This window comes from Borostomias antarcticus, assembly GCF_949987555.1.
Source record: "Borostomias antarcticus genome assembly, chromosome: 18".
Lineage (NCBI taxonomy): Eukaryota > Metazoa > Chordata > Actinopteri > Stomiiformes > Stomiidae > Borostomias > Borostomias antarcticus.
In genome coordinates this window covers 9250349-9269289 of record NC_140251.1, presented here as the reverse complement: position 1 = coordinate 9269289, position 18941 = coordinate 9250349, and the positions used below count along the sequence as shown (strand labels likewise).

The 18941-nt window shown below is 46.1% G+C and overlaps 4 protein-coding genes across 4 annotated transcripts; 1 reads left to right on the top strand and 3 right to left on the bottom strand.

The window, feature by feature from the left end:
- Positions 1–61: 61 nt before the first annotated feature.
- Positions 62–4193, bottom strand: rpl4 (ribosomal protein L4). Its single transcript, XM_084453103.1, has 10 exons — positions 4098–4193; positions 2738–2909; positions 2422–2528; positions 2015–2153; positions 1588–1712; positions 1335–1464; positions 951–1107; positions 635–718; positions 309–429; positions 62–201 (listed from the first exon to the last, which is right to left on the bottom strand). The coding sequence occupies exons 1-10, from the start codon at positions 4098–4100 to the stop codon at positions 121–123; spliced, it is 1119 nt and encodes a 372-aa protein (XP_084309229.1). The 5' UTR covers positions 4101–4193; the 3' UTR covers positions 62–120.
- A 483-nt stretch (positions 4194–4676) lies between these two features.
- Positions 4677–11617, top strand: zwilch (zwilch kinetochore protein). Its single transcript, XM_084453219.1, has 19 exons — positions 4677–4800; positions 5047–5086; positions 5186–5278; positions 5367–5482; positions 5620–5810; positions 6115–6194; positions 6298–6453; positions 6647–6718; positions 6830–6923; positions 7008–7060; positions 7145–7253; positions 7615–7694; positions 7898–8054; positions 8252–8280; positions 8378–8514; positions 9279–9374; positions 9484–9599; positions 9687–9790; positions 11539–11617. Exons 1-18 carry the CDS (start codon positions 4751–4753, stop codon positions 9776–9778), a joined length of 1761 nt encoding a protein of 586 aa, XP_084309345.1. The 5' UTR covers positions 4677–4750; the 3' UTR covers positions 9779–9790; positions 11539–11617.
- lctlb (lactase-like b) lies at positions 9915–14051 on the bottom strand. The gene is made up of 9 exons (XM_084453221.1): positions 13931–14051; positions 13713–13808; positions 13530–13584; positions 13264–13429; positions 12892–13165; positions 11982–12108; positions 11683–11882; positions 11376–11439; positions 9915–10263 (listed from the first exon to the last, which is right to left on the bottom strand). Exons 1-9 carry the CDS (start codon positions 14018–14020, stop codon positions 10148–10150), a joined length of 1188 nt encoding a protein of 395 aa, XP_084309347.1. The 5' UTR covers positions 14021–14051; the 3' UTR covers positions 9915–10147.
- A 2801-nt stretch (positions 14052–16852) lies between these two features.
- snapc5 (small nuclear RNA activating complex, polypeptide 5) lies at positions 16853–18283 on the bottom strand. The gene is made up of 4 exons (XM_084453257.1): positions 18149–18283; positions 17803–17926; positions 17600–17674; positions 16853–17460 (listed from the first exon to the last, which is right to left on the bottom strand). Exons 2-4 carry the CDS (start codon positions 17890–17892, stop codon positions 17278–17280), a joined length of 348 nt encoding a protein of 115 aa, XP_084309383.1. The 5' UTR covers positions 17893–17926; positions 18149–18283; the 3' UTR covers positions 16853–17277.
- Between the last annotated feature and the right edge of the window lie 658 nt (positions 18284–18941).

The following is an 18941-nucleotide window of genomic DNA, read 5'->3' as shown; positions in this document are numbered from 1 at the left end:
AAACATTAAATAAATATAAATGTTAACTTAAATGTCTTGTAAGTTCAATGAATGACAGTGGAATTCTCCTGGTAGATTTTATTGGAAACCATATCTGAACCCCACAGTCTGTGCAGAGAGTTACTGCTTAGCAGGCGCTGCTGGAGGGGCTGCCCTCTTCTTCACTGGCTTCTTCTTGGACTTAAGCATCTTGGCCTTGATCTGTTGAGAGAAAAGAGGGGTTTGATGGTGAACGAACAGTCCAGGGAAAGGAAGTTAATAATGCATATGGGTTTGCATCACATTCCCATTGGCGCGTTCATACTCACAGTAGGGTCGTGCAGAAGGATTGCATTACGTCTGGCCGTCTTGGCGTAGGGGTTCAGTTTCATCATCACCCTCAGGTTCTTCAGTGGGTTCTTCTTCAGAACTCTGCGTCTGATCTTCTTGCTGCAGTAAGACAACAAAAAGACACGGTTGGTATAAAGAACATGCAATCTGTGGTCCATCCCGTAATCACTGGATTATCACTGAATGTCTCAGGACTTCCAATATAATCAGGATTCAGAAACACGGACCTGAAGTGGAACCTCATCATCGATCGACTATCAAAATTAAATGTAATCAATATTAGGCAACTAGTTCCAGGACTTACTTGGGAGCACGTAGTGCCTTCTGGATCTCCTCACTCTTCAGAATCCTGCTCAGATCTGTGTTGGTCATCTTGTGCATGGGCAGGCTGGAATACAGACAACACTGATCAGAACAGGCTGCTGCTTCTGCTTTACGGCATCATTCTCATGGGTTGGGTTTACGTTGTAAGGTAGTGATAAAGCCTTCCTGGGGCTCGGAACATCAACATATCACAGGTTTCAAGTTCGCGGCCCTGTAGAGGAATCTCAATTGCTCAATGTTATAGAGTTAATACTATCCCCTACAAAGCTCCAGATTGGCTTCCCCAGTGTACTCACTTGTAGTCCACCTTCAGGGAGGAGGCTTTGCGCCAGGTGCCATACAGCTCATCTAGCTTGCGGAAGGCGCTCTCAGTCCAGATGCAGAAGCGGCCAACATGGCCACCGGGGGCGAGCCTCAGGAGGTTGAGTTTGTTCACGTTCTGCAGTGTGATGCCTGGGAACGACCACAGAGAACACCGTAAATTAATTTTTTGTTTTTCCTCCAATGATTTACACTTTTTACAAAAAGAGGGCATACTGCTGGTGAAGGAAGAGGACTCAGAACTTCTACTGAAATCACGGGATTCAGAAACACGGACCAGAAGTAGGAACTCATCATCGTTGTAACCAACTGAGCAGATGCCTCCAAATGAGCCTGTCAGGTTTAGGGCCCTGTCTCACCGGGGATGTTCCTGAAGGCTTTGGTGACGCCACCGTCCTGGTTGTAGATGATGCACGGTCCTTTGCGCTGGATACGCCTGCGATTCCTCATCTTACCCTTGCCGGCACGCATGCGCTGAGAGGCGTAGACCTGAAGGAAAAAATAATTTAGCGATCACACACATTAGCACAAACACCAGCGGCAAGAGGACAAGACTGGCAGCATTGAAGATTGACTCCATTGACAGGCCAACGATAAGCATGTTGAATTCACCTTCTTGACGTCGTTCCAGGCCTTGAGCTTCTTCAGCAGAAGTACGGCCTCCTTAGTCTTCTTGTAGCCCTCAACTTTGTCATCAACCACCAGAGGGACCTCAGGGATCTCCTCGATGCGGTGTCCTGAAACACAGGAAGGAACTCTGTCATAATACCCAGCTCTACACCTAGTATCAGGCCAGACAGATCGCCAAATATCTTGCTCAGAACAAAACACACATCAACACCCTGTGGCAGCTTGGAGACAGCAGGCAACTGTCACTGTCCACAGGGTCAGACGCAAATTACACCATCAAGGCAAGTTGGCTATACTCACAGGAGTGCGTTATCAAGGGAACCGCATTGTGTAGAGTTGCTGAAGATGCCGTTGTTAGATTCTACAGAAAGTGAAAATGTGAAGACCGTTGGCAGCCAGGGGGACTTGCCTTTGGACAGGACCAGGGCGGGAAGGGCAGAGGCGGCCAGTGCGGAGCAGATGGCATAGCGCTTCTGTGTGGTGTTGATCCTGCGGTGCCAACGGCGCCAGGTCTTGGTGGGGGCGAACATGCGACCTCCGCGACACATCTATGCTAGAGTCAAAGAGTAACACTGCAAAGTCGCACAGTAAATCTAAAGACATTTTGTGGGGGTAGCTGCTCAGACTCGATGATCGTCAGCCATCCGCGCCAGCATAATGACAGCAGGCATACTGTCACTGGTCACAGTGTAAGACGCAAATTACACCATCACAGCAAGACTCTGCAAGTATTACTAAGGTAACGTCAAGTAACCTAGACGCATGTGTCTAGTGAGGACCAATAGGGAAATCGGAAAAAAGTTCCAGATAGGATACATTTCCGAAGGCTCCCTGGCCGGAGCGGTGCGTACCACCGCCCCTCACACGTGGGATACGTGCCACCGCTCTCCCGGTGCCCCAGGACTCGGCGCTGGTCTGGTGACCTGGAACACACAGACAGAACCAGTCAGCAGCTGCACTTGCTTGGTATGGTGGCCATCACTAACGCTAGTAGAAGCAGGGCCCTTCAGTACTTCTGGTTATTCTCACAGAATTCAACAACACGGACGAAGTAATGACTCATCAGCAAGGCTTGAGATTACATGAGTATGACATGTATATTAGTCTCCTGTTACAAAACAAATCTACTCACCAGCAAGTTCACTGACGGCATAGGGCTGGCGGTTGTTCTTGCGCATGTTGGTGTGCACAAAGTTCACAATATCAGGGCGAATTGGAGCCTTGAACACTGCAGGCATGACCACATTCTTGCCCGAGGTCTCTCCTTTCTCGGAGTACACCGAGATTAAGGGGCGGGCACAGGCCTGGGGGGGGTAACGGGTAAATCAAGATATTACTGTATATCTAAAGGTAAGTGTAGATAGTTTCTTTGCCAACAGCTTGTGTTCAGCCCCCAACCATCATGCTCAGACTCAGTTTTCGTCATTCATTAGCACCAGCATGTGACAGCAGGCATACTGTCAACTGAGCACCATGTAGGACGCAAATTACACCATCACTGCAAGTTGGTAGTTATACATTCCCAAGTATTCACAATTTTGATTAATAAGATGACAAAGCTAGTTAGCTACTGCTACATAATGCTAACATGCTCCAAGATGGCTAGCTAGCCAAGTTAGTGCCGAAGGCTAGCGTGGTTGAGGCTTGCTTAAAGTGCGCAAAACATGCCTGTAATGTTACTGGATACATGGTTCGTATTCATACAGAGATGGTTAACTAATAATAAAAGCGATAAATTGTAAGATTATCGTGTAGGTCAGTTCAACATCCTGGCCCTGCATGATTGTGCGGCCTTCTTTAAATAGCTAAGCTATCGAGCTAACTAACTCAAGTACACGTGTGAGTGCCTGGCTAAGCTGGATGCTAACGGTGCGTTCGTTTGTGGTCGGAGGTGGCAAGTCGCAAGTGGCAAAAGATCTACCTCCGACCTGTGTGCATTCGAGCTATATACCATTATATCACAGTTACCTAGTTATATCTATATACCATTATATCAGTTACCTAGTTATATCTATATACCATTATATCACAGTTACCTAGTTATGGTGCGTTCGTTTTTGGTCGGAGGTGGCAAGTCGCAAGTGGCAAAATACCTACCTCCGACCTGTGTGCATTCGAGCTATATACCATTATATCACAGTTACCTAGTTATATCTAGTGCATTCGAGCAACTGGGGGCTGAAAAACATATCCGAATTTGCGACGAGGAAGTGCGAGTTCATGCAGCGTTTTATTTAATCATTCCTAGTAGCAAGTCGCAATTTGCCACCTCCCAGTTATAAACGAACGCACCATTACGCTGGCTAACAGGCAGCTCCACCCCACACCGTCTAGCTAAAATGGCTCCTCGTGTGTCCACCTCAACTTACTAACATTACATTCTGCACTCGTAAGAATATCGACTAGCTTTTAAAATTGTGAATCTCCTATACAATATTTTGTAATTAACATACTAAACGTAGATAGACAGTTAAAAGCGACGATATTCTCACCATTATTTAAGGATTTTATCGGCTCGCCGGGAACCACACTCCGTTCGCAATGGCGGCCACAGTAGAAAAGGAAGTTCTTCTTCATTTGGTTTCTGGCAGTAAAAGGAAGTTGGTAATGAAACCTGGAATATATATGCCTCCGACAAATGACACTTCCGACGACTGAAGCTTTCAAAAGCTTGGGTACCATAATAAAAACGTATATGGGACACACTATGACATTTGCATTATTTTATTTCTGAAAGTCCTAGCTTGAAAAGACAAAAAAAAAAACTTTAAATCAAAATGTTATAGATGGCACTAGCTAGCGTTATAGTTCTTTGCAGGCGGATGAAGACCATTTAACGGAACTACTTGCATAAAAATATATTGAATATATAATATAAAATATATCTGAAATAATATTATTTTGAAGGATGTTTTTTTTTACGACACAATTTATGAAGGAAAGTAATATATCTTACGTTTTAGTAAACATTTTAAGCATAAAAAAAAAAGTTCTGAAAAGATGAAGACGATTGACCTGCGTGACGAACAGGATGCGTGACGTATTTAGGTCAACGCTGTGCGCGCGGCTGTCAAATATTTTAGCAACTCTTCGGATGCTTTGTTGTTATTGTACAGCAATATTAGTTACTGTACTAGCAAATTAAATGGCTTCCAAAATAATTGCCGATGCTATAACGTTTTTGAAAGTTCTACGGTAAGTTGAACCCAATTCAACTTACCGTAGAACTCTTTTGAAAGTCTTTTGCCTGAAATTCCACAAGTAAAGTTAGCTAGCTTGGCTAATATTTTGCTGTAGAAATCCCAGCATCTATGCAAACAGAACAAGTGTGTCAGCTAACGTTAGCTAAATATAGCCTAAATCAACCCACTTTTCATTATAGCAAGACGTTAGGAAATGTTGTTAACATGACTTATGAATAGACTGCCTTTATCATTTTAGGACTCTTCAAGATGAGTGCCAGGATTCAACTGTTTACCAGGTAACGTTAAACCCATTCACATTAAAGAAGTTGGATGGCTAGAAAATTGTCTTTATTTATTTATGTCCTGGTATCTCTGTTCACTTCGACACATTTCAGGAAGATATACAGATATTGAAGGTCAATGGAGATAAATCTGCTCTACATAATATCTACAATGAGGACAGACCAGTCTTCATCTGTGAGAAAAATGTAAGTAGACTACATCCTGTGTAAAGCCAGACCACATTCATAGAGTGATAGGCAGGCACAATAGCTGAGGTTGTTGTATCTTGACAAGGTCCCTAAAATCGCTGAACCTTACAATGAGCAAATGGAGGAGACAGAGTCTGATGATGAGACTCAGAGATCCCTGGCAGACTTTGGACCCCAGCCTCTGACCATCATGAAAGCCAGGTGATCTACACTGCGTACGTCCTCACAGGCCTGTAGAGACTTGCATCTCTCGTGATTCTGAGCTGGTTGAATATCTGCGGGAAAATGAAAGAACGGACATGACCGTACATTCACTGTGTTCTCATCTCATTATACAGGCAGCTGCTGTCATGGTACACAATGTCCCAGAATTCCAACATTGTGGCGACTGTGGCCGACCCAGGCCTGCACCCCCTCTGGGTTCGCTGTGACATGGCCGACATGGCAGGAACCGCCTGGCTGGGAGCAGAGACGGTCTGCTCTGGTAACAAAGTCTCCGCTGTCAAGTTGCACTCTGTTACATGTAAAGGTACTGCCTTCCATTCACTTCTGCATTATTATTATTTTAGCTGTGACCAGCAGCTCTGCTGTCCACAAATGCTGCTACTGTCCATAGGGGGCAGTGAGGGAGCGGGTGGCCGATGCATGGCGTTCGTTGTCGCAGCTATTGTGAATTCACGTTTTCTCATTTAAAAAATGAATAAATAAATTCTTCCTAACGTTCAGCTTCTTAAGATTCAAATTCCTATAATACTGTCTCATAGCTATGTGCTGGTTACATTTATTTCTGACATTTACAAATGTTGATATTTTTGTGTGGTACATTTATGTAGGTGCAACTGTGGACAAAGCATCATTCATAACCCTAGATGAGCTAAAACAACAACACAAGAAGATCCACCATCTCTCCTCGGTAGCAGTGACTCCTCGTCTTCTCTGAGGTCTTAGTATCAACATCACCGAGGTATACGTGTGGATGTTGCTTGATTTTGGATTTCCTGTCACTCAACTTTCAGATGGTCGCTAAAGGCACCGCACAATACAACTTGTTTGGTTCCACCGTCGTTGAAAACACTACAATTGAGTCCCAGAGCAACGTGACCGTGGACTTTAAGTGGAACCATGTGGAGAGTGTTCTGGAGACCCCACCGCTGTCCTCACTAGCCACTCTGGTGAGCAACATCGAGTTCACGCTCACTTCTAATAACACCTGTCAGGCCTATTGATGTTTGTGATCTTATAGTCCTTTCACCAGAAATCATCCAGTTTTAGGTTTTAGCTTATTTAGTTTTAGTTTATCTAAAAATGCACTGAGTCTCGTGCCGTCTGGTGTAACTCTTGTGTTAATCCTCTTTGTGCATCCAGAACATCAAGGTGGCCAGTGGGGACATGAGGAGCCCAATGTTTGAGATCTACAGGGAACTGGAGTTTCTTCAGGTACTGTATGTGTCAGACTATACTGTAATCTCAAGTGTACATTGACAGCATTGCATGTATAGTACGCTTACCACTGTACACGTGAAAGGGATAGTTCACTGTCGCTAATAGGTTCTTGCTGATGGCTTGAGAACTGGCGAGACGGAGTGGATGGAACCTATCGAGACTAGATCTGCTGTAGACCTGACCAAGGCCTACCTGGAAGGTATGACTTCATCATCTCTGCTGCTTTGTCACCCTTGGGAGGAGCCATGGTGAAATCTGATTAATGTGATATCCTCCATTTCAGAGCTGCAGAACACTGTGAAGGCTCTTCAGGAACGGTGTGCCAAAGACACAGAGGTATTAGTGGCACTAGAGAAGGAGCTGCGAGGGCACTACATATCACTGAAGCGTTGTCTAACTGAATGAACGTACTCTGTACAGGCAGCCACGGTGAAGGCTGAGCCGGATGCAGAGCCCTCCATGTGTAACTCCCTCACGGAGAGAGGAGACCTGGACTTTGTGGAGCAGCTGTGGGTCAGGATGAGGAAGAGTGAGTTTAGCTCATCAGACGTGGATTGCCTGCATTATTAAAATGTGGGCGGCTGTGGCTCAGGAGGTACAGCGGGTCGTCAAATGACCGTAGGGTCGGCGGTTCAAATCGGCATAGGGCTGTCCACATGTCGAAGTGTCCTTGGGCAAGACACTGAACCCCAAATTGCTCCCAATGAGCAGGCTAGCACCTTGCATGGCAGCTGCTGCCATTGGTGTGTGTGTGTGAATGTGTGTGTAAATGGGTGAATGAGAAGCCTTCATTGTAAAGCGCTTTGGATAAAAGCGCTATACAAGTGCAGTCCATTTACCATTTCACACACACAAAAAACAGAACAACGATACTGTTTTTTCCATCACAGGTGTTACGTCGTATGAAGATATTGGGGATTGTCTAAAATTGGTCATCAAAGCCTTGCAATATGGGGACATCAAACCCTGGGTATGTTTAGAGTGTAACAAAACGAATTTGAAACACAATCATTTCTAGATAAATTTCCACAAACCCACCACCAGCACTCATTTGCAGATGACTTAATGTGTGGCTTATGACGGCTGGATAGTTCTCCTGAAAAATGAATGCCGGCCCTTTATGGACCTCTGTCCCCGGAACTGATTACTAAATGTTGCACCTTCCCCCCCAAGATCCACAGGGATAGCAGCAGTTCCCTCAGTAAGCTCATCCTGCAGTCGTACCACCAGCAGATGGACCAGGTGTCCCTCACTGGCCTCACCCCTGTGCACATGCTGCTGGAGATGGGCCTGGGCAAGATGAGGAAGGACTACGCCAACTACCTCATCGGTAACCTACCTACCTAGCTACAGTAGCACCACAGGCACGTCAGGGAGGGCGCGGCGTCATCTAGGCCGTAGAGTGAAAGGCCACGCTGTTTGTGTTTTTAACAGTACGCATCACTTGAGTCTGCTTGAACCATTCAAGGCAGAGAGGAATAATGCGTTGATCTATTTATCTTATAGTAATTGTTTTGTTTTCCTCAGGCCAAGAACTGTCAACGCTGAACCACCTGGTGAGTCCAGGATGACACTGCTGTTCTACATCCAAACACTACACAATTCAGCTGTGAGGAAATCTGGTCTGAGCTAAGTCTGCGCTTTATTCTTCAGAGTTATTACCTGAACACCGAAGTCGATCTGCAGGAGCAGGTGATGAGAGTGAGAAAACTACACCACCTGCTGGAGATAATAGTGACCTGCACTACCTTCCTGGGTCTGCCTTATGACCGGCTGTTCCTCCTCACTCAGTAAGCGTCTCTACCCAATACTCAACCTGGTTGACATTATAGATTGTAACAGTTTCTTCTTACACTTTGGCATTTTAATTCAGCAAAGCGACTCAACAGTGTTTTGAGGTAGTGTTAAGTACCTTGCTCAAGGGCACAACAGTAGGCAATGATTTTCAAGGGTCCCAGTCCGGCCTGATCTTTCGGTCACTAGTCAGACGCTCTAAACACTGGGGAACCCACCGCCCAGTTCTTCTTATTCACATAAGTATAGGTCAGGATAACGTATGGCCAGGCGGTGATTAACGAAAAAAATAAGAGCTTGACAGCGCGTTCGGAACCCTGAGGCGAAGCCGCTTATTACGCTTATAACGTTATCCTGCTTATTACACGGCTACTTACCAACAACATTAATACACAGAAACAAAATATTGCTTAAAATATATTTCATTTTGTTCATTATAAATTATTGTTCACAAAGAAATTATCTTGCTGCAGCTACGAGTCCCAGCAACGTGTCCATAGCAACGCTTGGTTCCATGTGCCTGGGCAATATTGGTGTTTTCCAAAAGCCAACGTTATGTTTAGAATGTTCAGCAACTTTCAGACAACCTCCAACTGTCACCTATAGACATATAATGTGTTGCCCTTGGCAGCGGTGATTATTGGTCCAAGCCGGTGAATTATCAAGAAACCGGTAGAACGTGCGATTGTCCAATCAGAACCCAGTATTTCAGAGAGTTGTGTAATAATGTATATTAATATGCCATCTGTTTTCCCCCCAGGTCCTGTTTGCAGTACTACAGGACATGTCCCTACGACGAGGACCATGAGTTCAACCTGCAGGTCAAACCTGCGCTGATCAGCCACTTCTTCCAGAAGTACGTCAACACCGCCGCTCTGATTCAGACTTCAGTTCCGTTGTGTTCAGTTCTGCTACGTCCTGGGATGAGGTGCTGGTATTAATGTTAACCTGAACGTCTCTCTCAGAGAGTACCCCATGGCGTGGGGGGTGGAGCTCTCCAGTGGCCACGCCCTCCGTGAGGTGAAGACTTCCTGGCAGCTCAGTGACACACCGCTGGTCGATCACGTCACTCTCCAGTCAGGTGACTCCCCCAAACTATTCTTATATATATGTCATATCCTGTTCCTGACCGCACGCGGTCCATTTCAGTCGCTTCCTCTCGTTTCAGATTTCCCAAACGAAACCACGGTGAACGGAGACAGTGAGCAGATGGCGTATTTCACCACCATGGCGTCCTGTAGCCTTGTCAGCTTCACTTAAATTCAGACACGGGTAAGACTAAATATTGTGACAACTGAAAGCATGTTTTATAGTGTTTTATAGTATTTTTTTTTTTTCATAATCTTTCTGAAAACCTCAGCAATTTAAATGCAAAGCTTGTCTTTTAGGTTTACCAGGGTATAACAAACTTGGTAAAGAGCTTACTTACACAATGAATTTACTTCCCATAGCTTACTGTGAAGTTATATCGGTCTAAAAACACACAGTAGGAAAGCAAGTACAAGAATCGTAAGCAAGATGCAAACATTTTAATTTACTTCACATCAAACTTGAATTCATTCATGTGTGTGTGTGTGTGTGTGTGTGTGTGTGTGTGATTGTAAACATGCACACTTGGAGGATGGTTGTCTAGTTCCGTCGGCGCAGTAGGAACATTAGGAAGACGGCGCTGAGTAAGATGCACAGGGTGCACACAGTGGGGACCACGATCTCCGTTACCATCTCCATGTGGCTGGTCAGGGGATCTGAAACACAGCAGACACACGAAACCAACACACAACAGACAAGGCATGAGGTCCATGTTATACACACTGTAAACTGCAGTGAAGCTGTCTTAATAATGCTCGAGCACAGCACTCAAAGGGTTAATCATTTTTGCAGCGTAACCATTAACCTGTTCTGTAATGAGTGCGAGTGACGTCTTACCATGTATAAGTTTTAGAATATTGGCAGCAGTACTCCGCTGTTCCTCTAATGAAGAGAGAGAGAGATTACTGAGAGTAGAACCACGGCACGTTAACCCTTTGAGCACTGCAGGATGCACGGGCCAAAACCTTTACTAGCAGATTGATTAATGCTTAAGCTCTTGTTGCCTCAGACACACAGCCCAAAGATGCAGGTATATCAAACGCTAGGACTGAGACACTACATGTACAATACTTGAAGCTGCTGGGAAATAAAGCTGAAAAAATAAGAAGCAGATTGCATAAAAAACTAAAGGACCGGTTAAGCGAAACGTCACACAGCAAGCCGGACCCAATGCCACACTGTCACTCTACAGCTGACTCTCTTGTGCTCTCCAGTCTGATTATATTCAGGTACAAAATGTCGGACTGGAACACCAAGAGAAAACATTTGTGGATGTCAAAACTGTGTCCCATTGCTAAAATTCTGTCCTCTTGCTTAAATGCAACAAATGGTGTGTATATATAAATAATATATACCCTAGAGCTCCTACACCTCATCATGCACCGGCCAAGCCTTTGGCTTTCCTGCATGTTCCTTATTTTCCTTGGACTTTCTTCTAGCTGGAGGAGCAAACAAAGAAGAATCCTGTTAGAAGTTTAGGAAGCTTCTCCATTTCAAATGTTGTTTTTTAATACTATATTACTGGACTGACCAAAAGGTACTGTGTTAATACTATATTACTGGACTGACCAAAAGGTACTGTGTTAATACTATATTACTGGACTGACCAAAAGGTACTGTGTTAATACTATATTACTGGACTGACCAAAAGGTACTGTATTAATACATTTTTGAGGCAGAATCATTTTTGTTTTCCCCCAGCTAGTCACTTACCTCAATTCTAGAATCCTAAAGGGACTACATTACGCTGTACAGTAGATGAACTGACCTGCGGCCAGCAGCTGGTTGCTGGAGGAGCACGTCTCTAAGGCCTTCCTCTTCCAGTTCTCCGTCTGAGAGGAAGGTTTATTCAGTGCAGACGGTCAGTGAAAGGGTCACACCGAGTCATAAGGAATGCTCTAATGATGTCTGTCTCTCTCTGCTCTTCACAGAAAGAAAGAAGTCTGCATTCGTCAGGTTGGTCATTCCCAGGTTGACCATTCTCAACAGTTTTCATGTAACACATTTGATATGACCTTGTATGTTATAAAGATCTATTAAATGCATTAGGCTCCTTTTATCCTTTCTTTGCCTACCTCTCTCTGATTGGGGAATCCGTTGGAGCTGATGATGCGTTTGTAGTACTGAACGGAGGCCTTGGGATAGCGAGGCTTGTTCTTGTCCCTGAAGTCCACGTAGTACAGGCCGAACCTCTCAGAGTAGCCTTCATCCCACTCAAACTTGTCCAGCAGGGACCAGGCTGTGTAGCCACGCACGTTCACGCCGTCTTTGATGGCTACAGGGACGGAGATCACAGAATGAGAGATCAGCCCAACAGAAGAGAGAGAAGTGAACGATGGTTATCTGGACCGAATGTTCCCAGGCGTTCACTTGCCTTTCAGCATCTCGTTGATGTAGTCCTTGTAGTACTGTATTCTCCACTCGTCACAGAGTTCTGTGCACCTCATCTTCTCTGAGACGCCATTCTCCGTCACGTAGATCATGGGGTTCCCATACTGGATCTAAACACAGACAGGCCTCAGTTCATCACCAATCTGCCAGAACAACACTGCTGTCAAGTGTGTGCATTGTTTCGGTGAGTAGCTGTCAGTTGTGTGTTGTTTGGTGAGTAGCTGTCAGTTGTGTGTGTTTGGTGAGTAGCTGTCAGTTGTGTGTGTTTGATGAGTAGCTGTCAGTTGTGTGTGTTTGGTGAGTAGCTGTCAGTTGTGTGTGTTTGATGAGTAGCTGTCAGTTGTGTGTTGTTTGGTGAGTAGCTGTCAGTTGTGTGTGTTTGGTGAGTAGCTGTCAGTTGTGTGTTGTTTGATGAGTAGCTGTCAGTTGTGTGTGTTTGATGAGTAGCTGTCAGTTGTGTGTTGTTTGATGAGTAGCTGTCAGTTGTGTGTGTTTGATGAGTAGCTGTCAGTTGTGTGTGTTTGGTGAGTAGCTGTCAGTTGTTTGGTGAGTAGCTGTCAGTTGTGTGTGTTTGGTGAGTAGCTGTCAGGTGTGTGTTGTTTGGTGAGTAGCTGTCAGTTGTGTGTGTTTGGTGAGTAGCTGTCAGTTGCGTGTGTTTGGTGAGTAGCTGTCAGTTGTTTGGTGAGTAGCTGTCAGTTGTGTGTGTTTGGTGAGTAGCTGTCAGGTGTGTGTTGTTTGGTGAGTAGCTGTCAGTTGTGTGTGTTTGGTGAGTAGCTGTCAGTTGTGTGGTGTTTGGTGAGTAGCTGTCAGGTGTGTGTGTTTGGTGAGTAGCTTGTGAGACGGGTAGAAAAAGGTAAACAGTAACAATGGCTGCAGCAGCACGACCGAGCCACCTTGACAAAGTTGAGAAGGCGTCGGAAGCCCCAGGGGACAGAGTACAGCCACTCGGAGCCCGGGTCCGGCCAGCGCGGGTCCACCAACTCCGCCAGGTCGCGGTCGGTGAAGTAGCTGCTGCCGCCGCGACCCGTCGGGTAGTTCTTCGTTGTGACGTAGCGGGTGGTGAAATGGCCGACGCCCAGGAAGTCGCACGTGCCCTTGATGTAGCTCTTCTCCTGGGACGAGAAGGTGGGCAGGCGGGAGGTTCCCAGGCTCTGCTGACCGCTCTTCCTGCCTGTGTGCGCAGACAAGACACCAAAATATCCGTCTCAACCTCGCATGCGTTTAAAGAAATCGGGCATCGTTAGCTGCAGGAAAAATGGTGTCACTTGCCGATAAAGTCTTTCATCACTTGGGGATAGTCTCCGTGGAAGATGGGAGTGGCGAACCAGCCCAGGTAGAACTGGACATATCTCTCCGCCGCCTCAACGTCCTTCTGGTTGGTGATGTCCACCGGCTCCCCCCAGTCGCCTGACAGAGAGATGCCCACCAGACCTGCGGGAGCAGCGGAACGGAGGCCTCTCAGTGTCCCGGGAACAACGCTACAGACAGGCGGGCATCCATACAAACAGAACTGCGTTTGACCTTAAGTTACCTTTCTGCTTGCTTCTCCACTGCATGTCGTACGTGTGCCACACCTTAGCATGCGCCTGACAATAAAAAACGGGAATGGGGTTGGTGTTGTTTAGAAAAGACTGACTGCGTTGGGAGCAGGAGGCTAGAGAGCGAGGGGGTAGAAGGAGCAGGTGATGAGAAGCGTCCCGTGTTGGGCTCTCACCTTGATGATGTGATGGGCAGCTCTGTAGGCCCCGGTTCCTCTCAGCTTCAGTCCTGGAGCATGCTCGCCTGTCTCGTAGCCTTCCACCGCCACCGACTGCACACAAGAGCAAACCTTTCGGTGTGACCCTTTCACTGACAGTCAAGGAGAGCAGGTGCCACTGTGGTGGATACTGCACACGATCCCACCCACACCAGTGTAGTTTGATCATAACATACCCATGGATTGTTGAAAGTGATCCAGTATTTCACACGGCTGCCAAATCTTTCGAAGCACAGATTGGCAAACTCGTTGAAGTGGTTGACCATGCTGATGTTTTGCCATCCGCCATATTTCTCTTGTAAGACCTGTGCAGATGCAAACAGAAACAAGTCGTTACATTGCATTGGGTGAAAATCTATGTTCCGGAGAATGCTTTGGAGAACATTGGTTACTAGCGTGTCATGAATACAAGCCCACCTGTGGCAGATCCCAGTGATACAAGGTGACGATGGGAGTAATCTTGTTCTCCAGCAGACTGTCAATCAGATCGTCGTAGTACTTGATCCCTTTTTCATTCACATGGTCGGCTGCAGAGATATCCACACAACACAGTCACCATCAACACTGACAGACCAGCCAGCGAAAGTCATATCTCAGTCTCATACTCAAACGGTCTGACCAGACCTCCCAGTCACTCAGTCTCGCGCTCTAACGGTCTGACCAGACCTCCCAGTCACTCACACTTGATCCCAGTGGGTATAATCCGGGGCCAGGAGATGGAGAGGCGGTAGTGGTTCAGTTTTAGCTCTTTAATCAAGTTGATGTCATCCTGAACAAGAGACAAAAGACAAGAGAATAGCGGTTGACCGGGTCCATAACCCTAGAACCATGCTGGTGTTTGGTATATAGCAAGCAAGCGTTTGAATGGTGCAGTTAACTCTGGATCACCTTGACTTTGTAGTAGCCCTCACATGAGGAGTCCCCGGTGTCGTTCAGGAGGACTTTGCCTTTCTTGTGGGAGAACACGTCCCAGATGCTCAGTCCTTTTCCATCTTTGTCCCAGGCTCCTTCTGTTTGATAGGCTGAACTGCCGGCACCCCACGAAAATCCTGCGCATGACCCACAGAACAAACACTCAGGGCTAGGTGACCTCTACAGTAGCCTAGGTCACAACGTATTTCACAGAAGTGCAGCTGTGTTGATTGAACAAGATCACAGATGATGAGTGCTCATCATACCAGCTGGAAAAGTGCCATAATAGAAGGAGCCGCGGTCGTTCTTTGTCCAGTCGAAGTCCTCAGCCGCAGACAGACACAGCACCAACATAAGCACATGGCACAGCGTGACCGCACGGCAGGGCAGCATGGTACTCCTGGGCTCTACTGTCACACCTGCAGCTACAAGGACAAAACAGCCGCCACCATGTAAATGGACTGCACCTATATGGCGCTTTTCCACCTTAGCGGCACTCAAAGCGCTTTACAATGATTCATTCACTCACTCATTCACCCATTCACACACCAATGGCGGTAGCTGCCATGCAAGGTGCTAACCTGCTCATTGGGAGCAATTTGGGGTTAGGTGTCTTGCTCAAGGACACTTCAACATGTGGGCAGTCGGAGCTGGGATTCGAACCACTGACCATTCGATCATTGAACGACCCACTCTACCAACTGAGCTACAGCCGCCCCCTACTCCCCACCATCTTCTGATCAACACACCAGCTGCTTAGTGCTGCTGGCTGACCTGATTTCGCCATTTCACCAACTAAATGTTAAGCAACATATCTCCCTACTTGCCCTGACAATGGCTCTCTCTGCCACACGCAGTCACAGCTGTATCAACAGTACTGCCCGGAAAAAGCACATAATCTGACACAGTAATCCCTGTAATTACAGTAAATCATGCAAGACACCTACAGTACAGTGTTCTGTCACCAAACAGTCTGGAAGCATCCAGCTCACTGGGCTCTATGGGGGGGTCCCATGACCCTAATGCCAAACCACACACCCTCTATTCACAATCAATGGAGTGTGAGCACATTCTGCTTAGGTTGCCAGATCCCTTACAAACTGGGATTTCACTCTGTAAGCAAAGTCAATGTTGGAGAAGCTTATACACATGTTTGGTATATTTACTATGACTAAGGCAAGTTAAATACAATTTTAAAAGCTAAAATTATTCAATTATTCAGACTCAGGAAGTTTATACTCTTTCCATCAAATTTGTGAGTTACAGCAAAATGTGTCAGAGGAGATTTTGATCATCATACCTTTGTTTCCTCTTGGATAGGTCTACACCTGGTCAAAAGTCCTTGAAAAAGAGGTAACATACTGTAGTTTACAAATCATTCTGCATTTCACTTGCTGAAATAAACCAGTAGTTAATAGCTCGTCCTAGTAACAGGCTACATGTCAGTCACACCATCAATTAAGGCTATTACCATTGCATTAAATAAACCAGGGATAACATGTGCAGATTACCACAAGTTAGATCCAGTTACCCGAGTCTTTTAAGCGTTCATGTACGAGAGATGGTGACAGGCAGCTGAGCCCTAGCCCCTGGGCGAGTGAAGCACCTCCAGTGGTAAAGAGACTAGTGGAAATCTCTCTGTGTTGGTGGAATCCCCATTGTAAGCCGTCAGCCGTAGCACCACCCTTCTCCAGAGCTGCTCTGCTCTCTATGTGAAAGCAAGTCTCATTGTGAGGCACGCTGCATTGTTTTAGCTGTTTAGAAAACGCTGAATGGCTGGGTGAGGGGAAAGTGTTTGCACTGCATTACCCATTTGCAAAAAAGTGTGTGCCTGGGTCAGGTTAGGACAGAAATATGACACGAATGCAACATTGTTCAGGCTTGTCAGTGGACAGCTACAGTAGGAAATAGCATACCGTTATGACTCAAAAAAGGCTTTTCATGCCACCGTCCTTCTGTCTTGGTTCTCTGTGCTGAGTGGCATCAGTTCGAGTTGGATTAGCATCATGATGAGTCTGTGACTGCAGAAAACCCTGGTTAACCAGGTATACTGCACAGCTGATCTGAGGAGTGACTTGCAACGCAGGAATTAATACAGGCAGGCCTATAACGGTCAATCTATTGTACTATTTGAGTTCTTTATTTTGTGCTCATCGTGAATAACTAATATAACATGTACTGCAGTCATCTTATATGGCCCAGCCATACACATCTTCACACTCCTCTGGAGACACACCTGGCTTGGGGGGAAAAATTGTCCCTCATCCATAGATGTGCAACACCAACGATTAGTAACAAGCATCTAAAACAACACTGGTGTGCTCCATACGGCACTCGAGACACTGAACAGGCAACTGGGAACAACAACTCTATGGTACACAAGACCTCGACTCACACAGGGAAGAACACAGTTCCTGTGTAGCTTAATACATCTGAACCGCTCTCCATTCACTTCACATCAAAGTAAATGTCCACTCCAATAAATATCAAGTTTTAAGCACAGGAAAGCAAAACAAGTAAAAAATAATCAACTGTCCACATATATACACATGTCCACATCTGTGGTGTAAGTATCAGAGTGCTGGACTGCCGACACTGTGCACATTAAATCTCAGTAATAGTCTTCCTCCTCCTCTTCTTCAGGCACTGCTTCAAGCTCGATGTCATCTTCTTCTTCTTCTTCCTCCTCCTCCTCCTCTTCCTCCTCCTCTTCCTCCATATTATAATCCATAGGTGCACTCAGAAGAAGTTTTGTCTGATTAATCTCACTCTCATCGTCTAGGTGGACTGCAACCTGCAAGCAACCAGAAGATGGTTATTTAACGAGACATCCTATAATCACTATAGCTCAATTCTGGAAGAGTAGCCAATCAAAATGACATGCATGCATTATTTTCATGAACTGACTGGCCATGACTGAGCAAATGTGTTACCCCAGGATTAGAGGGTTGAGCAGGTCCATCATGTGTCTGGGCATTGATAATGGACTTCAGCGCCCCTTCTTCAAACTGTAACACAGCGGTAGATGGAACATAGCTAACATAATCTGAGCCACAGACCAGCTGACTACCTCTTAACATCAAACACCAACCCGGTCTGTTTCCCCAGCCAGGACAGGGGTGGACTGAACACTCACCTTCAGACGGTTCAGTTGGTCTTGCAGCATGACTTTGATTTTCAAGAGTGTCTCCTCCTCCTTCTTCAGCTCCTGTAGACGGCTGTGCATGGTTCCCCCGGCTCTTTCAGAGCATTCCTACAAACTGGGAGAGTAACGTTAACGTCCACTTGTCAATAGCAGTGTCATTCAAATCTTCGCCAACCAACAGTACAGTTGTTGTGCTTGCACTATGCGGTAAAACGCGAGTATGTAGCTGGTTAGCGGGTTTTCTATCTAGACCCAGGAAAGTCTCTTATGTGTATTGACATCAATGGTTAGCTTGCTAGCTATAGGTTGCTGTGTGCTAGGCATGCAAATATCTCACCTTATTACAATGTGGCTTGCTGATTTGTGTTGGTTATATCCTCTTTGCAACAATACAACGTAGTGTTGATGAAGTAATATTTTGCTAGGCTACAAGCTTCACTTCGAACATTTCTACTCCCTGACCTGACCTAGCTAATCTAGGCTCTAAAAACAAACCAGCCGCAGGTTCACGTGGGTCGCGTCGCTTCCTGTTCTGTTCCTGGTTCTCTGCGTCAGCCTGCTGCACAGCGGCGCCATCTGGTGGCCATAGAGTGCAACTGCTGCCGGAGAGGAACCAAGGAACGCAATGCATGAGGTGGCTTTGTTCGTTTCTTTAATAATAGCCTATAGGCTATTGTTGTGCTGGTTTCAGTTTTGTTCTATTCGATCATTGTATTCGTTAGTATACAATATTGTGCAATATTGAAATGCACAAATAATTAGCTAGATTAGCCGCCCATTGCATTTGAATGTTGGTTTTATTCTGACCCAGGGCATAGCGACCTGCAGCCCCCGAAGCGTGGATGGGCAAGATGCTTCTCTCTATTTGTCTATCTCCCGAGGTTAGACCTACATTCGTTGTCTGGGTTTGGTAAATGGCACTGTGGTGACCGCGGTGTGTTGAAACACTTGGATGATGAAGTGATGCGAGTGAAGCTCGTTCCCGTGTCGGACTGTGTCACTAATGACGTCGGGTTTGTAAGCGCGGTCACGTGGATGGAGCAGGTCTTGATAAACGCTGTTCGACCGTACGTGTGTTTATCCTGATGCGCTGACCAGACACATATTTCTACAGCAAGTGACGGACAATA

Coding starts and splice junctions, on each gene's coding strand:
- rpl4 (XM_084453103.1), bottom strand. Junction 2,529..2,737: donor TGCCGTCAGTGAACTTGCTG/GTGAGTAGATTT, acceptor TGTGTGTTCCAG/GTCACCAGACCAGCGCCGAG. Junction 1,713..2,014: donor CGCCCTGGTCCTGTCCAAAG/GCAAGTCCCCCT, acceptor CCTGTGTTTCAG/GACACCGCATCGAGGAGATC.
- zwilch (XM_084453219.1), top strand. CDS start 4,751: ATGGCTTCCAAAATAATTGCCGATGCTATAACGTTTTTGAAAGTTCTA. Junction 5,279..5,366: donor TCTTCATCTGTGAGAAAAAT/GTAAGTAGACTA, acceptor TATCTTGACAAG/GTCCCTAAAATCGCTGAACC. Junction 8,055..8,251: donor CTACGCCAACTACCTCATCG/GTAACCTACCTA, acceptor TGTTTTCCTCAG/GCCAAGAACTGTCAACGCTG.
- lctlb (XM_084453221.1), bottom strand. CDS start 14,020: ATGGTCAACCACTTCAACGAGTTTGCCAATCTGTGCTTCGAAAGATTT. Junction 13,166..13,263: donor ATGAAAGACTTTATCGGCAA/GTGACACCATTT, acceptor GCACACAGGCAG/GAAGAGCGGTCAGCAGAGCC. Junction 11,440..11,682: donor GATTCCCCAATCAGAGAGAG/GTAGGCAAAGAA, acceptor CCTTCCTCTCAG/ACGGAGAACTGGAAGAGGAA.
- snapc5 (XM_084453257.1), bottom strand. CDS start 17,892: ATGCACAGCCGTCTACAGGAGCTGAAGAAGGAGGAGGAGACACTCTTG. Junction 17,675..17,802: donor ACCAACTGAACCGTCTGAAG/GTGAGTGTTCAG, acceptor GCTGTGTTACAG/TTTGAAGAAGGGGCGCTGAA. Junction 17,461..17,599: donor CTCAACCCTCTAATCCTGGG/GTAACACATTTG, acceptor GGTTGCTTGCAG/GTTGCAGTCCACCTAGACGA.